At 38.5% G+C, this 23950-nt stretch overlaps 1 protein-coding gene across 2 annotated transcripts; it reads right to left on the bottom strand.

Moving 5' to 3' along the window:
* Window positions 1-6785: 6785 nt before the first annotated feature.
* SEC61G (SEC61 translocon subunit gamma) lies at window positions 6786-19500 on the bottom strand. 2 transcript variants are annotated; one of them, XM_023738322.1, is made up of 4 exons: window positions 19388-19500; window positions 12921-13022; window positions 11652-11754; window positions 6786-6975 (listed from the first exon to the last, which is right to left on the bottom strand). In XM_023738322.1, exons 2-4 carry the CDS (start codon window positions 13012-13014, stop codon window positions 6966-6968), a joined length of 207 nt encoding a protein of 68 aa, XP_023594090.1. In that variant the 5' UTR covers window positions 13015-13022; window positions 19388-19500; the 3' UTR covers window positions 6786-6965. The 2 variants fall into 2 exon arrangements, with proteins under 2 accessions (XP_023594090.1, XP_004384023.1); XM_004383966.2 differs by having other exon boundaries at window positions 19426-19499.
* Window positions 19501-23950: the final 4450 nt, after the last annotated feature.

The following is a 23950-nucleotide window of genomic DNA, read 5'->3' as shown; positions in this document are numbered from 1 at the left end:
TTCAGGATTGCTGTTTTCTCTGTTTGGCTTAGTTTTTCAGATCTCTGCTGTGGGGGTCAGCGTGGTGCTTCTGCCTAGAATGCCATTTTGCCGGAAGACCAAAAGTGTAGCATTTGGCCAGAGAGTTCTCAATTGGAAATGGTACATTTCCGAGTGGGACATATGGGTGGATAGTTCATAGATGGTTGAGCCACCATGACCCCATCTAGAGTATGTTGTAAGCCTAGGCCTTGAGAACTTCAGATGGTATGACCCTAACCAAGGAAAGTGTAGGTAAATCAGCTCAATATGCAAAATTGATGGCTGTGAACTTAGTGATCAGACAAACTCTAACATCAGGGCATAAAATTATATGTATATATATATTTGTATATAAATTTGTGGGCAGTTCCTAATGGCTTTGCCATATGGTCCAGCACTTGACAACCAAATGACAGGAAAGTTGGCAACCAGAAGATTTGGGGAAAAGACAGTTGGCAAAACATTACAAACACTAACAATAAAATTTGTATTACACATCTTTCTAACATCAGTCAGAAGATAGCAAGGAAGCACAATACCATCATGTAGTACATAAGCTAACTAAGTTCAATGCTACCAAAATAACACTCACTACAAACAAGGCGACATGGGAAATTAGGCAGAGAATACCTAAGATTAAGCTAAAAAGAAACTTCAATGATGGCTGGCAAATAGATTTCCGTCAATACTTTTAGAAAATACATATGAATGGGCACAAGAACAACAGAGAGAAAAAGGATTTCATGCTACCAAAATGTAGGCACTTTAATGAAATCTGCCCATATCACAGAATATTTTACAATATATCATTCCACTGTGCCACCAGGACTCCAGTTACACATTGTATAGGTAGGACATTAAGGCATGGAGCCATCCAAAGGAATACACTAACAGGCCTTTTTGAGTTAATCAAATAAGACTATGTTGGTCCTTTGCCTATCTTTAAAAATAAGAAATATTTATGCAATGTAGCAGACACATGGTCTGGTTTAGGATTACCATATCCTTGTAAAATCTGTAACCATTTCTCCACCATAAAAGCATTAGAGACATGGATATCTTGCTTTGGCATACCTCATATTATAAAGTCAGATCAAGGCACACATTTCACTGGACATCAAGTGCAAAAATGAGCTGAAAATGAAGGAATCTCTTGGAAATTTCATTTCCCTTATGACCCTACAGCATCTTGTAGTTGTAAAAGATATAATGGTTTATTTAAATAGAAATTAAGACTCCTTGATGAGAAACTTAAGAGGATGGTCTAAATAATTATGGACAGCAGCTGACTCTCTTGACCATAAAGCAAGTATTAACACTTTCAACCTCATAAATATGATGCTTATTCTCCCTAAGTTAATTAATATCATAAATAATAAACAATTTTTCTGGTAAAGTTCTTATAAAATTAATAATAATTCATTTAGCAAAGGGAAAATTATTGCCCCAGCCACTAAAAATACAGTAGGTAACTACAGGAAACTCTAAGATCCTACAGATTAAAGATAACTCTTCTCCTTCTTATTTAATCATTTTTAAATGTGTCACCTAAAGCTACGCTGTCTTCTTGGAACCCTATTACTTACATTTACTGCTCTCAGGATTTTTGTCTTATCAGGTTAGCTTATTGCAGTGAATCCTAAATCAGTGGATGGATTTCTCCACTTCCTTCAAATATTACAATTCTGCTGTGTGCACTGTCTGGCACTGAATCACCAACACCTTCCACTTCAACTGAACCTTCCACCTTAGCTGTTACTGTTACTGTTGGCTGTACTGTTACTGTTACCAGGCATATGGGAACTTATGTTTAATTCTATTCTGTTATACTTAACCTTATGATTTGCTATGGATTGAATTTTGTCCCCCCAAAATGTGTGTCAACTTGACTAGGCCATGATTCCCAGTATTGTGTGGTTGCCCTCCATTTTGTGATCTGATGTAATTATCCTCTGTGTTGTAAATCCTAACCTCTATGACGTTAATAAGGCAAGATTAGAGGCAGTTATGTTAATGAGGTAGGACACAATCTACAGGATTAGATTTATCTTGAGTCAATTTCTTTTGAGATATCAGAGAGAAGTGAGCAGAGAGGAGAGGAACCTCATTACCACCGAGAAGCAAGAGTCAGAAGAACAGCACATCCTTTGGACTCAGGATCCCTGTGCTGAGAAGCTCCTAGACAGGGGAAGATTGGTGACAAGGACCTTCCCCTAGAGCCAACAGAAAAAGAAAGCCTTCCCCTAGAGCTGGTGCCCTGAATTCGGACTTCTAGCCTTCTAAACTGTGAGAGAATAAATTTCTGCTCATTAAAGCCATCCCCTTGTGGTATTTCTGTTATAGCAGCACTAGATAACTAAGACAGAATTTCAATTTGGTACCAAGAGTGGGGTGCTGCTCTAACAGATATCTATAATGTGGAAGTGATTTTGGAACTGAGTACTGTGTAGAAGCTGGAAGAGTTTTAAGTGCCTAATAATAAAAGCCTAGATTGCCTTGAAGAGACTGTTGGTGGAATTATGGACATCAAAGACAATTCTGGTGAGGACTCAGAGGGGAGTGAGAAGACCCGTAACACTGGAGACAGCACAGGTGAGAAGCAGCAGCAGAGAAACAGCAGCAGCAGAACCAGGAGACAGGCATGTGATAGTGTAGAAGTGACCCACAGAGCAAGAGAGCTAAGTGCCTTTGAGCAAGAAGCTTCCTGGTGAAGTGGGGTGCCTCTGGGCATTTATCAGTGGAGCAAGGCTTGCTGACCCAGAGAGAGTTGAGTGTCTTCCAGCTGAGGTTTACTGGTGGAGTGGGGTGTCCCCAGGCACTCATCAGTAGAGCTAAAGCTTTGTAACACTTATCTGAGCAGTGCAGAGGCTGGGCCTGCCCAAGAGGCCCAAGGGGCCAAGGGGCTGACGGGCCAAGGAACCAGGAGGCAGAAGCTGAAGAGACACGAACACAGGAAGCAGAGCTGGCTCAGTCTGGAAGGGTAGGGCCACGACCTCTGGGGTCTCAAAGTGTGAAACAACAGCCTTCTGGGTCTCAAAGTGTGGGTCCACAGCCTCCTAGGTTTCAAAGAGTCAGATCTTCACCAACTCAGTTCTGGAGCATGGGGCTGCCATTCATGAGTGCCAGGGAGATGGGGCTGGATCCACTGCTCAAAGCTGACGGGCAGGGCTGCAATGCTCAAGGGACAGGAAGAACAGGGTCTGCCATGGCTGAGGGGGTAGTCGCCACTCAGATGGACTAGGAGAATGGGTTCACCCAAAGCCAAGGGAGCACAATTGCCATTCCAGTGGGCTTGGAAGGCAGAGCTGAAGCCCAGGGCTAAGGCGCCTCCACCCAGAATCCATAGTGTGGCCAACACCCAGAGTTTGGAGGGTGGGCCATTGCCTAAATGGTCTCAGAGAACACAGTATTATTTTCAAGCCTTGATAGCTAATGCAAATTGTTCTGAGGGGTTTTGGACTTGCTTGATACCCATTATCCCTTCTTTCCCTCCAATTTCTCCCATTTGTAATGGAAATGTCTACCTTGTGCCTGTTCCACCATAGTACTTTGGAAGCAGATGACTTGTATTCTAGATATCACAGATGAAAAGGAATTTTGCCCCAGAATGGAATTTGGACTTGGAGTTGATTTAAGACTTTCAGGATGATATGATAGGGTGAATGTGTTTTACATGTGGCAAAGACATGACTTTTTAGGGGTCAAAGTGGAATGCTGTGGATCAAATTGTGTCCCCCAAAAATGTGTGTCAACTTGACTAGGCTATGATTCCCAGTATTGTCTGGTTGTCCTTCATTTTGTGATCTAATTATCCTTTGTGTTGTAAATCCTAACCTCTATGATGCTAATGAGGCGGGATTAAAGGCAGTTATGTTAATGAGGAAGGACACAATCTACAGGATTAGGCTGCATTCTGAGTCAATACCTTTTGAGATATAAAAGAGAGAACCGAGCAGAGACGACAGGGACCTCATTATCACCAAGAAGTGACAGGAGTGAGGCATGTCCTTTGGACCCACAGTCCCTGTGCTGAGAAGCTCCTAGACCTGGGAAAGATTGGTGACAAGTACCTTCCCTGAGAGCCAACAAAGAGAGAAAGCCTTCCCCCAGAGCTGGTGCCCTGAATTCAGACTTCTAGCCACCTAAACTGTGAGAGAATAAATTTGTTAAAGTCATCCACCTGTAGTATTTGTTATACCAGCACTAGATAACTAAGATACTATTGTATCTTATCCCTTAGCTTTTAATCAGTTCCACCTCTTGGCAAACAGAAGAGCATCTACTTGCTCTGAACGATCTGCTGAACCTTATGATCCATCTTTAGATGCTATGTCAATAAGAAACTCCTTAAAACTTAGAAAGCTCTTCCAATTTTAGGCAGTCTCAAAGGAGGCCTGATAAAAACTTTATTATCACAATTTCAGATACATGATCTAACAAGTAGACTAAAAGATATTCAAAAACAATAAAGGAATTTTAATTTTCATGCTATGGCAGCTCTCTCACATTTAGGCACACAATCACAGCTAATTTCTTAAATAATTGATAACATTAATGAATATGCTAGAACAAATCATGTTAGGGACATCTTAAGCAAAGCTATTAGGAACAAATAATCAGATGATTAAACAACTTGAAAATCTATAAATTAAGACACAATGTGTTAGCCTATAAATTCAACTGCGATGAGTAATAATTTAAGACAAACTGTCTCACATATCCACCACTAATAATAAGTAGATACTGGAACCCAGCTACAGCAGACAACACTACTAAGTCTAAATTGATGTAACATTCATGGGGGCATGATAGATTGAAAACTTAGCTCTAAAAGACAGAGTTCTGAAATCAAGTTACCACACCGTGGTGATGCCCCAATTTCAAAAGGGAGAATGGATGTTTACAGCTGAAAAAGTGCCGCTGTACACAGAAGGCATATATGTCCCACCTAATTAATCATAAGAGTGGAACCATGATACATGGATAACTCCTAACAACATTAATGTTCCAGATGTTCAAGTTCCTACGACTATGGCCATAATGCCTAAACAAATCCCACAAACCCGCTGCCACTGAGTCGATTCCAACTCATAACAACCCTATAGGACAGAGTAGAACTGTTCCATAGGGTTTCCAAGGCTTTAATCTTTACAGACGCACACTGCCACATCTTTCTCTTGAGGAGTGGGTGGTGGGTTTGAACTGCTGACCTTTCAGTTAGCAGCCGAGCACTTAACCACTGCACCACCAGAGCCTCTGCCTAAACAATTGTCTATAATTTGGGAAACTGGACCTTTAGAGCATTCTTCATAATTTAGATACTCGCTGCCATTGAGTCAATTCCAACTCATAGTGACCCATAGGACAGAGCAGAACTGCCCCATTAGGGTTTCCAAGGAGCAGCTGGTGGATTCAAACTGCCGACCCCTCGGTTAGCAGCCTAACACTTAACCACTGTGCCACCAGGGCTCTGTATAATTTAGGTAAGTCTAACTTATTGAACAGATGAAAATAATGCAAAATTTCCCCTTCAAGATTGCATTCTCTAAATATTACCATTGGAGACAACATATACTATTCCCAGTCTGTAAAGATGAAGGAGTAATAAGTATTATTCATGAAATCTACCATCTAACCAAACTAAATATTTCTCTGATTGATATAAAATCAACCTTAGATAAATATGACCAGGTGAGCAACCATTTGAAGAAACAAAGCAGATACAATCCATGATCCAAAAGGTAAATAAAGAACAAATTTCCAATAGTAATGATTAATACAGCATTTACGGCCATCTGCACGTCTTAGAACATGCTATTTAGACTCTCATAAGTGTGATAAAATGTTTACCTGGACAAAAAATTATCAGGGAAATTTGTTTGGATGATTCACTCACTGAGAGAAGGCAGAGGCAAAGGGATCTTTCTCTAGTCTCTTTCTCTCCCTGAACACCGCAAGACTGCTGAGACTCTGCCCAGCACTGCAGACCCTAGCTATGAGGGACCTCCACCAAGTCTGAGCTGTGATTAAGCCCTCCTCCCAAAACCTCTCATTAAAGCTAAGAGCCTGAAGTCTAAAGGTTTGGACTCTAGCCATTTAACTAACCTTGTAACTGTAATTAATTTTGATTTTCTCTTCTCAGGGACAGAAAGGAGGAGTGCGCTGTCGCAGAATGGGGTGAACAATTAGGGTCACATAACAATGTATGTATAAAATTTTGTGTGAGAGACTAACTTGAAATGTAAGCTTCATTTAGATTACAACAATAAAAATAAATAAATAAATTACCACTTTTTTCAAAAGGGAAAGAGTTTAGCCCTTTTTCATTTCAGATTACCAGTGGATTCTTTACAAGATTCAGAACTCCAGTGTTCACGGCAGTGTGACTAATCTATCGAGATATGTTTTAACCACAATTCTCAGGAAGCAATTGCAAGTAGCACCTGAACTTCTATAAGAACTTTCTTAACTACCTGTTTATATAGTAAGTGCTTATGAACACTGTCTACTTTCAATTCTCATACGAGTTCACTGTCTTTACCATCCTTTACTTGCCCTATTCTTCCATCACAGGGAAAACTCTACCTAACAGAGGAGCACTCAGAAGGTACAACAGTTCACACCACTATGCCCTTTAATTTCTCCTATAAACCAAAATTCCAGAGAGAAAAGGAAAAAAGAATCGTTATTGTCTCTCATTAAAATTTGATTAAGGTGACTCTCACCTCAATAATTTTTTTTTAAAAATTTGATATTTGTGATGGAAAAAAGAGAAGTTTGTTTATTTTGAAATTATTTTAATTTAGAAATAGAAAACATCTTGGAAGCAAAAAAATGGAAGAAAAACACAAAATACAGAGGCAGATTTTTACTCCATGAGCTTCTCAAACCCTCACTTGTTCACCAATCCCCAAGATGAAAAACAGACTCTTCCAAAAAGGTATTCAGCCACCACTGTAAAAGAAAAACATCTGATCAATTTTGAGTGTACATAAGAATAATAATTATTATCACTTGAAATACAGTGTGCTGCAATTTTATAAAACCAAAGCCAGTTATTTGAGAACCACATCCAACTTTACCCCAAAATAGTACATTTGAGAGGGCACACGGAACTTTGGAATCTTGGAACTGAAAAGGTTGCAGAGATGAGGTTGCTGAAACAGGCTTATCTTAAAATTCAGAATGCCCATTTTGGAAATGTTTACTATCTAGCATAATATCTTTCTGAACAAGACAAAAAAAATATGAATTACATGATAGTATGGTTAGTTGAAAGGAGCCCTGGTGATGCACTGGCTGGTAACCGAAAGGTCAGCGGTTTGAACCCACTAGCTACTTTGAGGGAGAAAGATGGGGCAGTGTGCTTCCATAAAGATCACAGCCTTGGAAACCTTGTGGGGCAGTTCTTCTCTGTCCTATAGGGTTGCTATGGGTCGGAAGTGACTTGATGACAACAGGTTTATTGTTAGCTGAAAAGTTTTTTAACTTAATGTATAAATCAACTCCAAACCAAACCCACTGCCATGGAGTCAATTCTGACTCACAACAACCCTACAGGATCGAGCAGAACTGCCCCATAAGGTCTCCAAGGAGTGGCTGGTGGATTTAAACTGCCGATCTTGTGGTTAGTAGCCATAGCTCTTAACCACTGTGCCACCAGGGCTCCATAGTCAACTAGACAGTTGAAAATAAAGAATGCAGACTAGCATAATGGTTCTCGATCACTCCATCTTACCATAATCACCAAAAAGCTTTGGTTTAATCATAATGAAAATAAAAATCATCTTTTCTACAGACGAACTTCTAAGTATCAAAATCATAAACATTAAAATTGTATATTCAGATATACATTTTACTGCTGTAATGTTACAAAAACAATTCCATTAGATGAAAAATATAAAATATCACTACATATTTTAATGCAAAGTATTTTAAATGCTTATGATATTAAATTGTATTGCTATAACTAAAACACCCACAACTGCTTAACTCCTTGAAATTATAACCTGTGGATATTAATTTTGATTGCTATAATTATACAGAAGAAAAAAATTCATCATAAGGAACAAAATGTGACAATAGTACCAAAAAACTCACTGCCATCAAGTCAATTCCGACTCATAGCAACCTTATAGGACAGAGTAGAACTGCCCCATAGGGTTTCCAAGGCTGTAAATCTTTACAGAAGCAGACTGCCACATCTTTCTCTCACATAGTAGCTGGTGGGTTCGAACCGCCAACCTTTCAGTTAGCAGCTAAGCATTTAACTACTGCACCACCAGGCCTCCTTGTGAAAATAAAACAACCTAGTAAAGCAGAAGCATGTGGTTATACCTGCTTGCTATCATCTAGAAGTGATTTAAACAGTGATTTATGCTCTTTAAGTAGGGGGGAAAAATTTCGTTCAGTTTTACAACTGTCATGGCCTATCATGAAAATAGTAAGTTTTCTGATAGCTTTTCTCCCAAAATGTTTTATTCGGCCTTCACTCTAAGGTAAAAAACATCTAAAGACAGATGCTTAACTCCTTAAACACTAAAACAATTTTGTAACTAGAAGCAGCAACTAGCTTCCAAAAGGTCACATTAGAACAATCTCTCGACTGGTAAAGCTGGCAAAAGATAAGTTGGAAAGCAGAATTAAGAAAGAACAAATTCTTAATACTTGACTTGAAAAATCTGTCGGGAACCACTGGACTAATGGCTCTCAGTTCAAAAAGTTATGCTAAGAGTGCCTTGTCCTAAACAATACTTTAAAGCAATATTTAGAAAATGATATATGTCCTAATACAAAACTCAAGAAAAATAACAGTATGTTAGACAGATTAAAAATTCAAAGGTCTCCATAATAAAGGAATCTAGCAATAAAGAATTTAACAAGAATAAAGTTTCTTTCTTAGGCTAAAAATAAATCACTCCAACTGTTCAAGCGCACGCTAAAGGAGATTTAATTTAGCAGGTACTTTTGAGAAATTGTCTGGGGATTTTAGTTGCTGGCAAGAACATATCTCCAGTAGACATTTGGTTCTAGATACTGGATTTTAAGAGAGCTAATGCAATGGAAACTGAAGCATAAAGTGAAGAAACTGACTAAGAATTGCTCAGAATGGGGAGTGTTCTCAAAATCAGCCAGTTAAGAATACAGGCTCCTGAACCAGTCTGCCTGGGTTTTATATGCTGCTCTATCACTTCTTAGCCATGCAGCATGAGTATGTAACTTAAGGTCTCTCTATCCCTCAGTTTCTTCATCTATGAAATGGATATAATAATTCTAACCTCACAAAGTTGTCATAAGGATTACATACACAAAGCAGGAACACTCACTGGCACAAAGTAAGTGCTCAATAAATGTTAGCTATTATTACCATTACCATTAGAAAAAGGTAGAGAAACTGAAGATATTCAATTAAGCAAACATTTATTCAGTTTTTCTAACTGGCACAAGAGGGCACTGGGCACTGGGGTAGATTCTGTAGAATATACATAATGGGATAGGTCTGCCTCAGAACTCATCTAGTGTAAAAGACAGGAGAGTCAACGCAGATAGGGATGCCTGGCAAGAGACAGCAGTGAAACTAGTGTTAAGCGAAGACTGGGAAAAAATTTTAAAAGTGCTCGTTTACAAAAAAAAAAAAAAAAGAGGAAATGTTCAGAGGGTAAAACTAAGAACAATAAGGGATGATTATCACAGGAAACAGGTTTCACATCAATTTAAAGGAGTAACTTTCTATCAGTCAGACCTGTCTCACGATGTAAGGAAATGCAAGAGCAGAAGCGAGTTGTATGAAACAGAAGGGACTTGGCAGATTCTAGTCCACCTTTTCTTTTTACAGTGAAACCTGTGAGAACCAGCGGAACTCAACGGGACTGCCTTGTTTTACCCAGACTTGCAAGTTTTCTGCCTTTGACAGGGTGCAGTCTTATCACTTTTCTATTGCTCTCTATTGGTGGAAAATACGAGTTTTCCTTCTCTAACAGGTTTCTGCCTTATACAGGTTCCAGTTTTCACAGGTTTTACTGTACTAATTATGCAACTGTAGCCCAGAGACACTTTAAGTCCCATGTTTTCTAATTCTATTTCACTATTCTCTCAACCATTCCATGATTCCAGAGTTGGCATCTCTCACTAGTAATACAAAAGGAAATTCAGAACTTAGAGATTTGAGATTAGGTGTCTTTCAGATCTAACTCTGATTCTAAAATATCACCTTGTGACACTTCTGTTTAATAACTATGGCAACCTACTTAAGAAATCCATCTGGCAATATACATTCAGTCACTTGTCATTTAAAAGATACTGCACCAGTATCAGTAATAGAATATCTAGCATTTATGAGATTTACAAGTTTACAAAGCATTTCTAAGGAACTGCTTCAAACTTCACTACTTCATTAAATAATAGGTATTTAAAAAGCACCTGCTGCCATTGATTTCATTCCAACTCATGGCAACCCCGTGTGTTACAGCAGAACTGCTCCATAGAATATTCTTGGCTGTAATCTTTATGGAAGCAGATCACCAGGCCTTTCTTCCATAACGCCACTAGCAAACTATCTGCACAACCCAGGGACTTACTAACAGGTATTACTAGTTCCAAATGGAAGATGCAGCTCAGAGATTATATAAATAATACAAGATCACAAAGCAAGTACTGGAATTCATATTAAATCCTTACACTAAACTGAACTGACTAAAACTGACTACTGTAATTGCTCACACATGAAAGGTTCCCAAATGACTTGTAATGAATTTAAAAAACAAACGCATCTGGAAATAAGTAAAGTGATACCAGTGTTTTCTCAGTCTTTTCTTCCCCTCTCTAATATACCTAAACGGTAGTATGACACACTCCCATTAGTATCAATGGCTCATTACATAAAACAACAGCTTCCATTTAAGTGCTAACCCAAATTGTGTTTAAGGACCTTATATGACTTATGTTATTAATCTTTACTCTAACCCAAGTAGGAAATATTATCCCTACAGGGCACAGAGAAGCTAAGCACTCGGCTGCTAACTGAAAGGTTGGCAGCTCGAACCCACCCAACCGCTCTGTGAGAGAAAAGACCTGGCCATCTGCTCTTGTCAAGTTTACAGCCTAGGAAATCCTATAGAGCAGTTCTGCTCTGTCCTACAGCGTCTCTATGAGTGGCAGTCAACTTGATGGCACATAACAAGACAGATATTAAGTAACAAAAAAGAGGATTTGAAAGCAGGCAATCTGGTTCAGGGCTTGAACTCTTTAACACTATAGTGACTTTCCGACGGGGAGTATTTCTTCTGCATCTTAAAAATCAACAAGACAGAGCATAAAGAGGACTTGGACTTGAATACTGGTTTTGTCCTTAGAAACACTTGCTTTGTCATTTATTGTCTTTAACTCATGTGACTTTTTAAAATTTTATTTATTAAACAAAATAGTGACTATCTCATAGAACTGCTGTAAAGACTGCTTCAGACAGAAAACCACTTTGAATTAACAGGTACCCAAAAAAATTAGTAAAATCTAGTAGTATTAAAAAGTCAAGGAACATATCCATGTATTAATAAAATAGCGGGCTAACTTTTAACTCAAATGGCTTAAATTTCATTCCATCCTAGATAGTCTATTTCATAAAGATTACTTACACAATGATGTTATTAATAGGGATATGGATCAATTTCACAAAGAAGCCAATGAATCCCATTATAGCAAATCCTATTGCTGTTGCCATGGCAATCTTCTGGAATTCTGCATTTAAAAACACAAAATTCACATTATTTTTTGTGCTATCAGTGACATAAATAAACTTAATAGCTGCGCTTTTTTCCTGATACGTAGATATGCAATTTTAAAGAAAACAAAAAATTAGAGTATTAATAGCAAATTAGTTGTTTGACAGGTTTTAAAATTTATTTTGTTGATATTTAAACACAAATAAAGTACATGTCCATGCTAGCGAATCCATCAACAAGCAGTGAATAATATATGATCTTCTTAACACATAACGACAATATCAAAAGAGAAATGGGAAATGATGGAAGAAATACATATTATGTTTTTTTAAAGTTTATAACATTGCTATAAATATTGATTATAAAAGCACAAAAACATGACTTTTTTGGGGACATTACAAACAATGGGTTCAATGTCTTCGGTAATGACAAAGCCAAAAATAAGGCTTGAAAAATCATATTGGACGAAGCACAATTTTACGAAACTGTTTTAGACCCTGTAATGACTCAATTCAATGTTTACTTCCAGGGAAGGTTCCCTGACATCCAGAGCTGATTAGTCCTCCTATTACGTAATCTCAAAGCTCCTTCCACTTGTCTTTCAAAATATTTATCACAGCAGAAAATAAAAATTCTAATTGCAATTATTTGTTCCCTGCTAGACTTTAAGCTCCATGAAAACAAGATTATCTTTATTTTCTATTATATTCTCAGCTCCCAACTCAGGCAGCACTCAATGAATGAATCAAAGTAGACAAATTCTGGTACACCTTTTAACAGATGAATAGTAACAAAATAAATTTTGTAGGTTGGTAACAACAATGCTGTGAGTTTCATGTTACAGTTTTGTTCATTTGAGGGGGTGAGAGGGCAGAGCAGGGAGGACTCCAAAAGATTTAAGGATTTCCCGAGTGAAAATATGAAAGAGACTAAAACACTATAAAATCATATAAAATATGACTAAGCCAAATGTAACATGGAGAATAAGGCTATTAACAAATACTCTTACACCATCTGAAAATACATAAAACAGAAAAATTTAGACAACGAAGACTGTACAAAATTTAAATCAAAAATGTTGATGAAAGTAAGGCAACAGTTATTAATTATGAAGATGTTAACCAAACAAAACACTAAGAAAATATAAAGATTTTACTTTGTCTCTCATTTTAAAGCTATTACCTTTTCTATCAGGTTTGGTGCATCTTTTAACCAGCCGAATTGAGTCCTTCACAAATTGCCGACTTGGTTCAACAAACTGCATTACCTGATCCATGATTGACTCTTTAAAAAAACAAAAACAGAGAGAGGGGGAAAAACAAAAAAAACACCTTCCTGTTATTTACTGTAAGCAAGGACATGCTCAGTTAGTTTTATGAAGACGTAAATGAGACCAACCATGAATTCATGCCTCATACAGGTCAATTCCACCTCATAAAACAAAACAAAAATGCAAACTCGAAGTCTAAACTGACTGTGCTTTGTATACTCCAACAAAGCATCATATCAAAGGCAATTTTAAAAAACCACAGGTTTTACTAGTGTTACCATCATTGATAGGATGGACCTATCACTATATAAAAGGACCACATACTCTTAATATAAAAGCGCTCTATATTAAAAGGTTAAGCAATTAAGAGTCTATCCATCTCTTCCCACTCCGAAGTCCTCCTACTGTTCCTACAAAAGACCATATTGGTATCCAACAAATATTTTCTATATTTTATTTTAAACTCCTCAGAAACCAGTGGCTAGTGCAGTGAATGCCAACCATGGCGCTGCAAGAACCTAATGAGGGCGTCATGGACTGAACTGTGTCCCCAGAAATGTATGTCAACTTGGCTAGGCCATGATTCCCAGTTTGTGTAATCGTCCACCATTTTACCATCTGATGTGATTTTCCTATGTGTTACACATTCTGCCTCAATGATGTTAATGGGTGGTACTAGTGGCAGTTATGTTAAAAATGCAGGACTCAATCTACAAGATTGGGTTCTGTCTTAAGTCAATCCCTTCTGAGATATAAAAGCGAGAAGCAAGCAAGAGAGACAGGGGATCTCATACCACCAAGAAAGCAGCACCGAGAACAGAGCTCATCCTTTGGACCTGAGGTTCCTAGACCAGGGGAAGACTGATAACAAGGACCTTGCCCCAGAACTGACAGAAAGAGAAAGCCTTCCCCTAGAGCTGGCACCCTGAATTTAGACTTCTAGCCTCCTAAACTGTGAGAGAATAAATTTTTGTCTTTTTTAAAGACATCCACTTGTGGTATTTCTGGTATAGCAGCACTAGATGACCAAGACAGGAGGTGAAAAGTAGATTTCAACCCAACTGTTCTAAAACATGCCCAGACAACATTTTTAGAGATGAGTGTATATGTGTGTGTGCATGCACACTCATGCGCATATAAAATTCAAAACCACAAAAATTGGCTAAACCAATATCCAGATTCTGAGAAGCTATGAGCTAAACTCCATACAAATTTTCAGGTACGGACATTCTTTTTAAGGAAACAGGGCTCTATAATTCATCACATAGGCAGTTTTGAGGAATTTACTCCCCAGCACAGATTATCCAAAAAAAACAGAAATTACTTTTGAGAGCTAATGAGGGCAGGGTATTGTTTTTTTACTGTCTCTAGCCATGAAATGTGACCTCTCTAAGCCCCAGTTCCCTCAACTGTGTGTTGGGGGGGCGGGGAGTGGAGAATTAAAATAACGTATGGTAAGGACTTAAAGTATACTAGAAATTCTATAAACATTTTGGGCCAAGTACACTGGCACACCCACCTCAAAAAAAAAAAAAAGAAAAGAAAACATAATATACCCTGTTTTCTGAGTACCGGTAATTCCCAACTTACCACGGGGGTTCACTCCCGACAAATCTGTAATAAGTCGGTTCTGACTTAAGTAGAATACCTCATTTTTTAATTAGTTTTCATTATGATTGCCTTTTATTATCAGTATCTTTATAAATCCCATTCTTATTTGCCTCTGGGGGTTGGAAACATTACATATAAACTTAAAGACACATTTTAACATTATATGTAGCATGTATTACTAACGATAAGATGGAGAAAAGAAAAGATGGTTTTATTCACTCTACAACTGAAACAAATAGAGAGGGAGCAGCAAAACAAGCCCTTTGGCACCAGAAGAAAGCAAATAATAAACATTAGAGCAGAACTAAATGAAACAGAAAATAGAAAAACAACTGAAAGAGTTAACAAGACCAAAAGCTGGTTCTTGAAAAGATCAACAAAATTGATAAAGCACTGGCCAAACTGACAAAACAAAAAGAGGAGAGGAAGCAAATAACCTGAATAAGAAATGAGATGGGCGATATCACAACAGACCCAACTGAAATTAAAGGAATCATAACAGAATACCATAAAAAAACTGTACTGTAACAAACTTGAAAACCTAGAGGAAATGGACAAATTTCTAGAAACTCATTACCTACCTAAACTAACACGAACAGAGGTAGAACAGCTAAATCTATAACAAAAGAAGAGACTGAAAAATTAATTTAAAAACTCCCAACGAAAAAAAAGCCCTGGCCCTGACAGTGTCACTGGAGAATTCTATTAAACTTTCAGAGAAGAGTTAACAGCACTACTACTAAACGTATTTCAGAGCATAGAAAAGGATGGACTACTCCCAAACTCATTCTATGAAGCCAGCATAACCTTGATACCAAAACGAGGTAAAGACACCACAAAAAAAGAAAAGTACAGACCAAGATCCCTCATGAACATAGATGCAAAAATCCACAACAAAATTCTAGCCAACAGAATTCAACAACATATCAAAAAAACAATTCACCATGACCAAGTGGGATTCTTACCAGGTGTGCAGGGATGGTTCAACATTAGAAAAACAATCAATGTAATCCATCCCATAAATAAAACAAAAAAAAAGAACCACATGATTTTATCAAGTGATACAGAAAAAAGGTATCTGACAAAGTCCAACACCATTCATGATAAAAACTCTTAGCACAATAGGAATAGAAGGGAAATTCCTCAACATAATAAAGGATATTTAAGCAAAGCCAACAGCCAACATCATCCTAAATGGAGAGAGTCTGAAAGCTTTCCCCTTGAGAACAGGAACCCGACAAGGATGCCCTTTATCACCACTCTTATTCAACACTATGCTGGAGGTCCTAGCCACAGCAATTAGGCTAGAAAAAGAAGTAAAGGGCATCCAAACTGGTAAGGAAGAAGTTAAAGTATCTCTATTTGCAGATGATATGATCTTATATACAGAAAACGCCAAAGAATCCACAGGAAAACTACTGGAACCAATAGAAGATTTCAGCAAAGTATCAGGATACAAGATGAACATGCAAAAATCTGTTGGATTTCTCTACACCAACAAAGAGAACTTCAAAAAGGAAATCACCAAATCAATACCATTTACAACAGCCCCAAGAAGAGAAAATATTTAGGAATAAATCTAACCAAAGACGTAAAAGACCTATATAAAGAAAACTACAAGACACTACTGCAAGAAACCATAAGAGACCTACATAAGTGGAAAAACATACCTTGCTCAGGGATAGGAATACTCAACATTGTGAAAATGTCAATTTTACCCAAAGCGATCTACAGATACAATGCACTCCCAAACCAAATTCCAATGGCATTTTTTAATGAGATGGAGAAACAAATCACCAACTCCATATGGAAAAGGAAGAGGCCCCAGATAAGTAAAGCATTACTGAAGAAGAAGAACAAAGTGGGAGGCCTCGCACTATCTGATTTTAGAACCTATTATACCGCCACAGTAGTCAAAACAGCCTGATACTGGTACAACAACAGATACATAGACCAATGGAACAGAATTGAGAATCCAGACGTAAATTCATCCACCTATGAGCAGCTGATATTTGACAAAGGCCTAAAGCCCATTAACTGGGGAAAAGACAGTCTGTTTAACAAATGATGCTGGCATAATTGGATGTTCATCTGCAAAAAAAGGGAACAAGACCCATACCTCACACCATGTGGTAAAACTAACTCAAAATGGATCAAACACCTAAACATAAAATTGAAAACGATAAAGACCATGGAAGAAAAAACAGGGATAATGCTAGGAGCCCTAATACATGGCATAAACAGAATACAGAACATTACTAACAATGCACAAACACCAGAAAAGAAACTAGAGAACTGGGAGGTCCTAAAAATCAAACACTTAATGCTCATCAAAAGACTTCACCAAAAGAGTAAAAAGACAACCTAGACTGGGAAAAAATTTTTGGCTACGACAAATCCGATCAGCGTCTAATCTCTAAAATCTACAAGATACTGTAAAACCTCAACAACAGAAAGACAAATGATCCAATTAAAAAATGAGCAAAGGATATGAACAGGCACTTCGCCAAAGAAGACATTCAGGCAGCTAACAGATACATGAGGAGATGCTCGCAATCATTGTCCATTAGAGAAATGCAAATCAGAACTACAATGAGATACGATTTCACCCAACAAGGCTAGCATTAATCCAAAAAACACAAAATAATAAATGCTGGAGAGTTTGTGGAGAGACTGGAACACTTATACACTGCTGGTGGCAATGTAAAATGGTACTACCACTTTGGAAATCAATTTGGCGTTTCCTTAAAAAGCTAGAAATAGAAGTACCATATGATCCAGCAATCCTACTCCTTGCAATATATCCTATAGAAATAAGAGTCGTCACACAAATAGATATATGCACACACAAGTTCACTGCAGGACTGCTGACAATAGCAAAAAGATGGAAACAACCTAGGTGCCCATCAACGGACTAATGGGTAAACAAATTATGGTATAGTCACATGATGGAATACTATGCAACGATAAAGAACAACGATGAATCTGCGAAACATCTCATAATATGGATGAATCTGGAAGGCATTATGCTGAGTGAAATTTGTCAGTTGCAAAAAGACAAATATTGTATGAGACCACTACTATAAGAACTCAAGGAATAGTTTAAACACAGAAGAAAACATTCTTTGATGGTTTTGAGGGTGGGGAGGGTGGGAGGGCGAGGGGTATTCACTAACTAGATAATAGATAAGAATTATCTCAGGTGAAGGGAAGGACAACACACAATACAGGAGAAATCAGCACAACTGGGCAAAATCAAAAGCTAAGAAGTTTCCTAAATACAACCAAACGCTTCAAGGGACAGAGTAGCAGGGGCTGCAGGGATCTGGGGACCATGGTTTCAGAGAACATCTAGGTCAACTGGCATAACCAAGTTTATTAAAAAAATGTTCCGCATCCTACTTTGGTGAGTGGCATCTGGACTCTGAAAGGCTGGTGAGCAGCCATGTAAGATACATCAACCGGTCCCAATCCACCTGGAGCAAAGGAGAATAAGAACTCCAAAGACACAAGGAAATATTAGCCCAAGAGGCAGAAACAGTCACATAAACCAGAGACTCCATCAAACTGAGACCACAAGAATTAGATGGTGCCCGGCTACCACCAATGATGGCCCTGATAGGGAACACAACAAAGACTCCCTGACAGAGCAGGGGAAAAGTGGGGTGCCTCACTCAAATTCTAGTAAAAAGACCAGACTTAATGGTCTGACTGAGACTAGAGGGACTCTGGAAGACATGGCCCCCAGACTCTGTTAGCCCAGAACTGAAACCATTTCCGAAGCCAACTCTTCAGACAAAGATTAGACTGGACTATGGGACAAAAAATGATACTCATGAAGAGAGTGCTTCATAGCTAAAGTGGATGCAGGAGACTAAACGGGCAGCTCCTGTCCGGAGGTGAGATGAGAAGGCAAAAAGAGACAGATGCTGGTTGGGTGGACAAGGGAAATCCAGGGTGGAAAGGGGGAGTGTGCTGTCACATTGCAGGGAGATCTGCTAGGATCACATAGCAATGTGTGTAAAAATTTTTGTATAAGAAACTGAGGTGAACTGTAAGCTTTCACTTAAAAAAAAGACAGTTTTAAGTGGGGCGGTTCATACTAACTAGAATACGCGTAAATGGGGGACTACCTGTATTTCACTTTGTGCTTCAAATCCAATAGGCTTAAACTTTATATAACCATAATATCATGACGAAAGCAAGCTAAAGACCCTTTGTCCAAAAACATGCACATACACAAAACACTGCACTTAAAGTCACAAGACGGGATCCAATAATCCACTATGATCTCTTGATTTGGAATCAGGTCCAAGCCTCCTACTTCACACCATGGAAGTAGCGGTAAGGGCAGGGCTGAATATAGCTCTTCCAAGACAGTATTCCACACACACCCCCAAAGTCAACCCCTAAGTGACTCCCAGCGGCAGGCAATCATCTGGACTATAGCAGACACGACACTGGAAACTGTTAACAGTGGGACGCGGTAAAGAATAAGCAGCGAGAAAACCAAACCCTGGCCCAAGACTCTAAGCCCTGAAGGACGGCGGGCTGTCGAAACCCCTCTCCCTCGGGACCTCGGGAGGCCGCGGCCCTGGGTCTTTGGTTCCACATCAGGCCGTTCGGGAGTTTTGTGGGTAGGCCGCACCCTGCTCTCAGTTCTGAGTGAGGGGGCCCCTCTCACCGCCCGCGCCGCGAAAGCCGTCCGTAAAGACCCGCCTGCTCGCTTGCTCCCGCTACCTTCGCGAGTCACAAAGGGCCCGCTCACCTAGCCTGTCCCACGCCGACCAGCAGGAGGACCCTCACCTGCAACACCACCGCTTGGGAGGCCAGAGACACGTAGCACAGCAGTGGACTGACGGAAGCCCACCGGAACCGGATACTGGGTCTCCGGCCTACAGCCCGCCCACCCCTACCGTCTATTGGCCTTTTACAGGGAGATCTCAGTGCGCAGGCGCAGCGCCACGTGCGTGCCCCTTACGTGATTCCCGGAAGAGGCGTGTTTGGGGGTGTGGTGACAGGCATCTTGGTTTCGCCTTGCCTTTTTCGATATAAGTATGGGGTCGTCTTTTTTGTTCTTCTCCGGCTAGTTCCCGTGTACCCCACCACCCCGTGTCCCCTGAGTAGAGGCTACCTAGGTAAATCTCTGCTAAATACCATTTCGTGGGATGATTGATTTCTCTTAAAAGTTTGTTTCCTTCTGTTAATCCACGGTGTGCCTCCTGATTGTATATGCTTTTTGTGTATAACTTTGTTGGTCAAAAACAGATTTATAAGCAATATGAAGATATTATGACCTACCTAGCTCAAAATATTTTCCCCACTCCCAAAACGTGCCCTTCGCCCTGTATCGATCATGGTGAATCGCGCTGGAATTGAGGCCATCATTTGGTATACTCTAAGTTTGGTTTGGGAAAGTGGTTCTAATGCAGTTGCCACTGAGTTATATTCCTTCCTCAGGTACCCTTCATGTTCCGTTGTTAGGATAAGAGGGAAAATAACAATGCACAGACCTATGGGCTTTGAAAGAGTTTTTTTTGTTGTTTTACTTCATACTCAACACATAAATAGCCCTGTGAAACTAGTATTAACAGGTTCCAGTATTTTGCTTTGACACAGGGACAGAAACCATAATCACATATTTGGAAAACATAGGCTTTTACCTAGAAAAAAGGGATCCTTATCACCCTAACACGTGTTTCATCCAACCTCTGAGTTGAAACCTTATGGAGCACTGCATTGAACCCTTTTGTCCTTTGATGTTTGGGTGAATATGTAAATTGTCTACCCACATATCAGTGTTTTTTTTCCAGTGTTTTTTTCCCCTTCAGTTGAGAGTTTATGGACAGAAGTTGTTGTAGGGTCACAACACAGTCTTTGACTATGGAAGGGGTAATGGAACTATACTATTGCAAGCTTTTATGCTTTTTGTTAAGTGGTGCAATAGTAACCTAAGAAGACTGTGGTAAGTTAAGAATGCAACTGCTAAAAAAAAAAAAAAAAAACTACAAAGATACAGCTGAAAAGCCAATCATGTATTAGAACGGCATTCAAAGAAATACACAGTTAACTCAAAAGAAGGCGTGGAAGGAGGTAGAGAAAAAAAAAACAAATAGTAAAAGGGTAGAACTAAATCTAACCATACTATAATCTTGTTACATTTAAATGGACTACCAAAAACCCGAAGCCACTGCCGTTGAGTCATAACCCTATAGGACAGAATAGAACTACCCCCATAGGGTTTCCAAGGCTGTAATCTTTACAGAAGCAAACTGCCACATATTTCTCGGCTGGTGAGTTCAAACCACTGACCTTCTGGTTAGCAGCCGAGTACTTTTTTAACCACTCTGCCGCCAAGACTCCTTCTTAAATGGACTAAACACTCTTATTTAAAACAGAGATGTCAAAGAGGATTAAAAAAAAAAACAAGCTACAACTATATGCTTACAGCAAGAGATTCACTCTAAGTATAAAGATACGATAGTGCAAGTAAATAGATGGAAATGCAAACAATAAAAAGACTGTCAGAATTTGTTATCAGGGTTTGTCGATACCAGATAATATCAGATAAAGTAGACTTTAACATAGGGAATTACTGGAAGCAGTTCATAATGATAAAAGGTAAATTCCTCAGAAAAGTATACCAGTCATAAATTTGTATTTCCCTAATAAAAGAGCTTCAAAACTCATGAAACAAAAATTAACAATAAGATAAATAGGAAAATCTACAAACAAGTAGATATTAACAAAGCTCCTTAAGGAATTGACAGAATTAGACAAAAAAGAAAAATCAGTAAAGAAATAGAATATCTGAACAACAATATCAACCACTTTGATTTAATTGTTCCATAAATAGAGCAGTACGGGCAAAACTGCAAAAAACACACATTCTCTTCAAGTGCACTTAGTAACTTAACTAAGACAAAACATATGCCGGGCCATATAACAAGTCTTAATAAATATAAAAGGACCCAAATCATACATTGTTTTTGTGACTCATTTTTAAAATTAAATTAGTAATAATAACCAGCAAAAATTAAACAGCATACTGCTAAAAACTGGGTTAAAGAAATCACAAGGGAAATGAAAAAACAATTTGAAGTGAATGATAATGAAAATATATCAAACTGAGATAACACTACCGAAACACCAAACCTGCTGCTGTCGAGTCTATTCCAACTCATACCACTACACACCCACAAAAATAGTTAAAAGGGCTGACAACACCAAATCTGGGCAAAAATATGGAGCAACCAGAACTCATTCATTGTTGGTCAGAGTGAAAAATGGTAGAACCTGTTTGGAAAAGGTCTTACCAGATTCTCATAATACTATGCATACACCACCCTCCAGTTCCCGTCCAGTCGACTATGACTCATGGTGACTTCATGGATGTCAGACTAGAACTGTGTGTTTCGTAGGGTTTTCAATGACTGTGATCTTTCAGAAGTAGATAAGCGAGGCCTTTCTTCCCAAGGCACCTCTGGGTAGCTTCAAACTGCCAACATTTCTGTTAGTAACCGAGTGTTTAACTGTTTGTACAACCCAGGAACTCCTACCCTATAATGCCCACAATTCTAATTCTAAATATTTACTGAAGAGAAATGAAAATATATTCATAAAAATACTTGTACAAGAATGTTCATAGCATATTTATTCATAACAACCTAAAAACTAAAAGCAGTCCAGGGGCCCATGAATAGGCCATGGATAAACAACAGGTGTAGTCCAACAATGGAATACTATTAAGCAATTTAAATGAATGAATGAATGCAACAATGACGATACACATCAAAATGATTATGGTGAATGAAATAAGCCTTACACAAAAGACTGTATACAGTTTGCTTCCGTTTATAAAAAATTCTAGACAAGGCAAAACTAATATATGGTGGAAAAATCATACAGTGTTAGCCTCTAGAGGTGGGAGTGAGGATTAAGAAGAAGCATGAGGGAACTCTTTGGGGTGAAGGTAACATTCCATATCTTGACAGTAATGTGGGTCACGTAGGTTTGCTGATTTGTCACAATTTATCAAATAGTACTCTTAAGATCTGTGCATTCCTACATCTATGTTCAACTCATTTTTGACAAGGGTGCCAAGTCCATTTGATGGGGAAAGAAGAATCTCTTCAATAATTGGTGCTGGGAAGACTGGATTTCCAAATGCAGAAAAATGAGAAAGGATCCATGCCTCACACATTATACAAGAACAAATTAAAAATAGATTAAGGACCTAAATGTGGAAACTAAAACCATAAAATTCTTAGAAGAAAATGCAGGGGCAACATTGTTGGGCCTAGCTTTTAACAATGAATTATTTAATAACAAAATCACAAACAGCAAAAGAAAATAAATAAATGGGACCTCATAAAAATTAAAAACTTTTTTTCATCAAAAGACTTTATGAAAAAAGTAAAAAGACAACCTACTGACTGGGAGTATATCTTTGGAAACCATATATCTGGTAAGAATCTAATAACTAAAATATATGTAAAACATCAACAACTTAACAAAAACACAACCCAATGATAAAATGGGCAAAAGACTTGAATAGACACATTTCATGAAAGAGGACATTCAAATGGCCACCAAACACATGAGAAGATGCTCAATGTCATTAGCCATCAGAGAGATGCGAATCAAAACCACAATGAGATACCACTTCATTCCCACTAGGATGGCTAAGATGAAGGAGAAGAAAAAGAAAATAATGTTGGGGAGGACTTGGGGAAATTGGACCCATTCTTTATTACTGATGGGAATGCAAAATGGTACAGCCATTGTGAAAATAATGTGGTGCTTCCTCAAAAAACTAAAAACAGCACTACCATATGACCCAGCAATTCCACACCTAGGTATATTTCCAAAAGACTTGAAAGCAGAGACTCAGAGACTTGTACACCAATGCTCATTGTACTATTCACAGTAGCGAAAAGGTGGAAACAACCTAAATGCCCATGAACGGATGAATGGATAAACAAAATGTGGTACATACATTCAATAGAATACTACTCAGCCAACAGGAGAAACGAAGTCTTGATGCATGCTACAATATGGATGGAGCTTGAAGACATTATACTGAGTGAAATAATCACAAAAGGACAAATATTGTATGACCTCACTTATATAGAAAGACAAGAAAAGGAAATGTATAGAGACCAGAGTTTATTAGTGTTTACCAGGGGCAGCAGGGAGGAGAAAAAGGAGGGAAACTTGCTTAAGGAGTACTGAGTTTCGGTTTACGGTAATGGAAAAATCGCATCTATTAAAGGTAAGTTTGCACAGCCGATTAATGTAATTACCGTCAATAAGTTGTACAACTGTAAAA

The sequence above is a fragment of the Trichechus manatus genome, unplaced genomic scaffold (assembly GCF_000243295.1).
Source record: "Trichechus manatus latirostris isolate Lorelei unplaced genomic scaffold, TriManLat1.0 scaffold00114, whole genome shotgun sequence".
Lineage (NCBI taxonomy): Eukaryota > Metazoa > Chordata > Mammalia > Sirenia > Trichechidae > Trichechus > Trichechus manatus.
Note: the sequence above shows the minus strand (reverse complement) of the source record. Positions and strands in the feature narration are given on the sequence as shown.